Below are 4,914 nucleotides of genomic sequence, written 5' to 3'. Positions count from 1 at the left end.
TAGATAGATAGATAGATAGATAGATAGATAGATAGATAGATAGATAGATAGATAGATAGATGATAGATAGATAGATAGATAGATAGATAGATAGATAGATAGATAGATAGATAGATAGATAGATAGATAGATAGAAAGATAGATAGATGATAGATACATAGATAGACAGATAGATAGATAGATAGATAGATAGATAGATAGATAGATAGATAGATAGATAGATAGATAGATAGATGATAGATAGATAGATAGATAGATAGATAGATAGATAGATAGATAGATAGATAGATATTTTGAATTAGATTTTATTTTTATATTTTCAGTTTTCATTGTAATTGTAAAATTGTCGTATGATTTGCTTACACATAATTCATATTTGTACTATTTCTATGTTTATATTTCAGTATTTAATTTTTTCATTTTATACTATTATAGTTTTTCATCACTATTTCAAAATAGGAATATTTAATTTTTATATATTTTTTATTTCTAAAGTTACATTTTTATATCAGTGTTTTTAGTATTATTTATATACTGTTATAGTATTTATTAATATTTTGATAGATAGATAGATAGATAGATAGATAGATAGATAGATAGATAGATAGAATAGAATGATAAATCCATAGATAGATCATAAGTACGGTTCAAACATTTGGGGTCAGTAAGATGTTTTTAAATACAGTAAAATCATAAATATTGTAAAATATTATTCCAATTTAAAATAGCTGTGTGAATATCTATGTGAATATCTGTTAAAGTGTAATTTATTCCTGTGATCAAAACTTAATTTTCAGCATCATTACTCCAGTCTTTAGTGTCACATGATCTTCAGAAATCATTCTAATATGCTGCTCAAGAAACTTTTCTGATTATTATCAATCTTGAAAACAGGTGATATTTTTTGTGGAAACTCTGATGCATTTTAATTTTCAGGATCCTTTGATGAATAGAACGTTCAAAAGAACAGCATTTATTTGAAACAGAAATCTTTTAATGTGTCCTTGATGTATAGAAGTATTAATTTCTTTAAAAAGTGCTGGAGTACTGTCATTATGCTGCCATTTATAAATCTTGATAAAGTCAGTCCACGTTCATTATATGAGAAAGAGCAGCATGAACATTCTGCTAAGCATCTCCATTTGTGTTCCGCAGAAGAATGGAAGTCTATATAAGACATGAATGAGTAAACGATGGCAGAATATTGATTTCAGGCTGATCTTGTTTAATAATGACTCCAGCAGCTCTGCATGCGTTCACTGCTCTTCACCCTGAGCTCAGCTGTGCTGGGCATGATGAGCAGCTCGTAGCACTTCATCAGCGTTTTTCTGTCATTAGAGAAGTGCTTCATGACAGAAGGAGCCGCAGGAGCTCTTCATTCAGAAATCCCGCAGATGGAGCGGCAGGAGCCTGAAGATGCGCTGCTTCTTCAACATATGTGAAGACTGAGTAAGAAACTGAGACGTGTGAACCAGATTTGGGTAGTTTTTGTTTTTGAAGTTGTAAATTATTAACTCTTTCCCCGCCAAACACAGAATTTTTCCGGGTTTCCACGTTCTCACTGTTATACGCTAGGGGGCACTATTACGCATCTACTGAATGAGTCTAGAACATGCCGATCAAAAACACAGGCAAGGAAGACGCAGCAACGATCGATCTCATAAGTATGCATATGAAAAATAATGCGATCATCAACAATAAACAGCATATAAACGAAAACTGCCTAATCTTACCGAGTGAAACGTGGATCCAGGAAGAAGTAAAGGCCTGTGCAAGCTTTAGGAGTGCTGATGGAAGCCATCTACTGCATCTTTGTTTGGATCATCTTACTGAATATGATCCAGATGTTGTGTTTGATAAAAAATGCGACTTTCTCAGGTTTTTGCTCAGAATGTTGCTGTTGATAAAAAAAAAGAAAAGAATGCTTGAAGCTAGAATAAAATGGAACAAACTAAATATTCTGGGGGCCATGAAATTTTAGTGAAAGTCATCAAAAATGCTGGTGGTGGCTGGCAACTTTTGTCAAAATAGCTGGCGGGGAAAGAGTTAAGGTTATTGGAGTGTGTTTTACAAGAAAACTATTTCAGCTTTTCAACTTCAAAATTACTTGACGTTTCATTGTAATAAAAAACATGTCCTGCTCAAAATAAAGAAATTAAATTAAAATTTTAAATATATATATATATATATATATGAAAGGGCTATTTTGCTTAAAATATTTTTAAAAACTTATTTTTAAATTATTACATATTTTTTTAATTTCAAAACATTTTCTGTGTTCTATTTTTAGATTTTGTTATTTGAGTGTTATTTTAGTATTAATTGTAGAAGATGTATAGTATATACTATTTTTAAATATTTTTAAATTAGCTTTAATTTTAATATATTCACTTTTCATTCTAATTTTAAAGTATTAGTAAGATTTTTACAAATATTTAATATTTTAATTTTTTTCTATTTTTATTTCACTGTTATTTAAGTATTGATGATATTCTGTTATATATTTACTTATATTCTGAATTAGTTTTTATATTTCCAGTTTTCTTTAAATTTTTTAATTAAAAGAATTAAATTGTTTTTATTTTTAATTGTTTTTTAAATATTTGTATTATGTCTATTTTTATATCAGTGTTATTTTACCGTTATTTTTATACTATTCCAAGTATTTATTAATATTTTGTATTAGCTTTTTTTATATTTTCGGGGTTTAATTTAAAATTTTTAGAAAGATTTTTTTCTTTCAAATATTTAATATTTTTATCATTTATATTTTTATATCAGCGGTATTTTAGAATTATTCATGTACTATTATAGTGCTTATGAATACGTTTAATTCATTTTTATATTTGTGTTTTCAGTTTTCATTTTAATATTCTAGATTTTTACATTTTCTGAAGAAAACATGAGTTGCTATGTGGCTGCTGTTCAATAAAGGCTGCTTAATAAAAAGGGCTCCCAAAAAAGTCTGTGATCTTCTGAGCGAATGTATTGAATGTGGAAGAAGCTCAGATCCTTTGATGAAGTATTCGATGAGTTCATATTTTCATCAGCAGAAACATCTGGTTCCTCAGAGAAGCAGTTAAGATCTTAAAGAGATTTGGTGCGAGATTTCTCTCTCCTGCAGGTTTTTAGTTCTATAGATGATGCTGTTCATCAGCATGATGCTCTTCTCCTGTTTAGAGCAGCTGAATGGATCTGTCAGCTGTTTTCTCACTCATTTCATCATCATTAGAAGCTGTTTTAGACGTTCTCCTGGCGTTTTTCTCAAACCATCAAACATCATCTGCCACACAACAGATTTCACTGGAACGCATCTCATTTCTCATTTCTCTTCAACAGTTGCGTCTTATTAACTGGATCCGAACATCAGCCAAATATCAGTCTGAACATCCATCAAACGTGTGTTTGTGTTTCCAGCTCCGACTCGAGTGCTCTTCTCGTTCGACGTGGGGAACGGTCCTCTGGAGGTGAAGGTGGAGACGCCGGCGGCTCTGAACGACGAGCGCTGGCATCACGTGAGAGCCGAGAGGAACGTGAAGGAGGCCTCGCTGTATGTGGACCATCATCCCGGCGTCGTTCAGAAAGCCCCCGCTGACGGACACATTCATCTGCAGCTCAACAGCCAGCTGTTTGTAGGTAGGAGAGCATTTCACAGATCAATGATGTCTGTTCATCCTCAGAAGTCACAGCGCTGATATCATGCTTTAGATGGGCATTATTTGTGACCCTGGAGCACAAAACCAGTCATAAGGGTCAATTTTTGGAAATTGAGATTTCTACACCATCTGAAAACTGAATAAATAAGCTTTCCATTGATGTAAGGTTTGTTAGGATCGGACAATATTTGGCTGAGATACAACTATTTGAAAATCTGGAATCTGAGGGAGCAAAAAAATCTAAATATTGAGAAAATCATCTTTAAAGTTGTTCAAATGAAGTTCTTAGCAATGCATATTACTAATCAATAATTAAGTTTTTATATATTTACAGTAGGACATTTACAAAATATCTTCATGGAACATGATCTTTACTTAATATCCTAATGATTTTTGGCATAAAAGAAAAATCAATCATTTTGACCCATACAATGTATTGTTGGCTATTGCTACAAATATACCCCAGCGACTTAACACTGCTTCTGTGCTCCAGGCTCACATTTGTCCCTTTTGTGTGAATCTCACAAAGAAGAACTGTGTCATATTCCAAAATCAAATAATCAAATAGGACATTTTGCTTAAAAATATTTTAAAAAATTTTACTAAATACAAATAAAAAAGGAGAATTTGCTTTCAAATATTGTATATTTTTTAATTATTTTTTCCTTTTTTATATTTTTTATTTCTACTTCAGTTTTATTGTAGTATTATTTATATACTATTTTAACAGTATATAACAGCTTTCAAAGATTTTATATTTTTATGTCTATTTTAATTTTTTTTACTATTATAGTATTTATTAATTTATTACGATTAAAGGGGACTTTTTGCTTAGAAATATTTTATATTTTTATTTCTAATTAATATTTTTATGTTTCAATTTCAGTGTTATTTTAGTATTATTTATGTACTATTATAGTATTTAGCAGTATTTTGAATTGACTTTTATTTTGACATTTTCATTTTTAGTTTTAATCATGTTGTGCTTTTGTCATTTTTATTGGTGTTTGTGTTTTTAATATTTACTTAATTTATTTTATTCCAGCTGTACTTTTAGTCATGTTAGTACTTTAACTTGTTTCAGTTAATTTCTAAAAAAATATTTCTCTTTTTTCTTTAGGTTTTTTTTAATCTAATATTTATATTTTATTTTAGCTTTATTTCAATTACCAAATTAGTTTTACTTTTAGTTAAAAATAAAACTACTCTTATATATATCATATTATATTATTTTGTCTTTACATATTTTAAAACTATA

General features: G+C 29.6%; 1 protein-coding gene across 1 annotated transcript in view; it reads left to right on the top strand.

Annotated features, from left to right (window-relative positions):
* The window catches only part of LOC107567672 (contactin-associated protein-like 4), a 51,725-nt gene that overhangs the window by 23,170 nt on the left and 23,641 nt on the right, over window positions 1-4,914 (top strand). Inside the window, exon 8 of the mRNA XM_016253381.1 lies at window positions 3,418-3,632. Coding sequence (XP_016108867.1) covers window positions 3,418-3,632 — 215 coding nt within the window. The remainder of the gene's footprint in view (window positions 1-3,417; window positions 3,633-4,914) is intronic.

This window comes from Sinocyclocheilus grahami, unplaced genomic scaffold, assembly GCF_001515645.1.
Source record: "Sinocyclocheilus grahami isolate Dianchi unplaced genomic scaffold, SAMN03320097.WGS_v1.1 scaffold1179.1, whole genome shotgun sequence".
NCBI classification, from domain to species: Eukaryota; Metazoa; Chordata; class Actinopteri; order Cypriniformes; family Cyprinidae; genus Sinocyclocheilus; species Sinocyclocheilus grahami.
The sequence above is the reverse complement of the archived record's forward strand: the minus strand, read 5'-3'. Positions and strand labels throughout refer to the sequence as shown.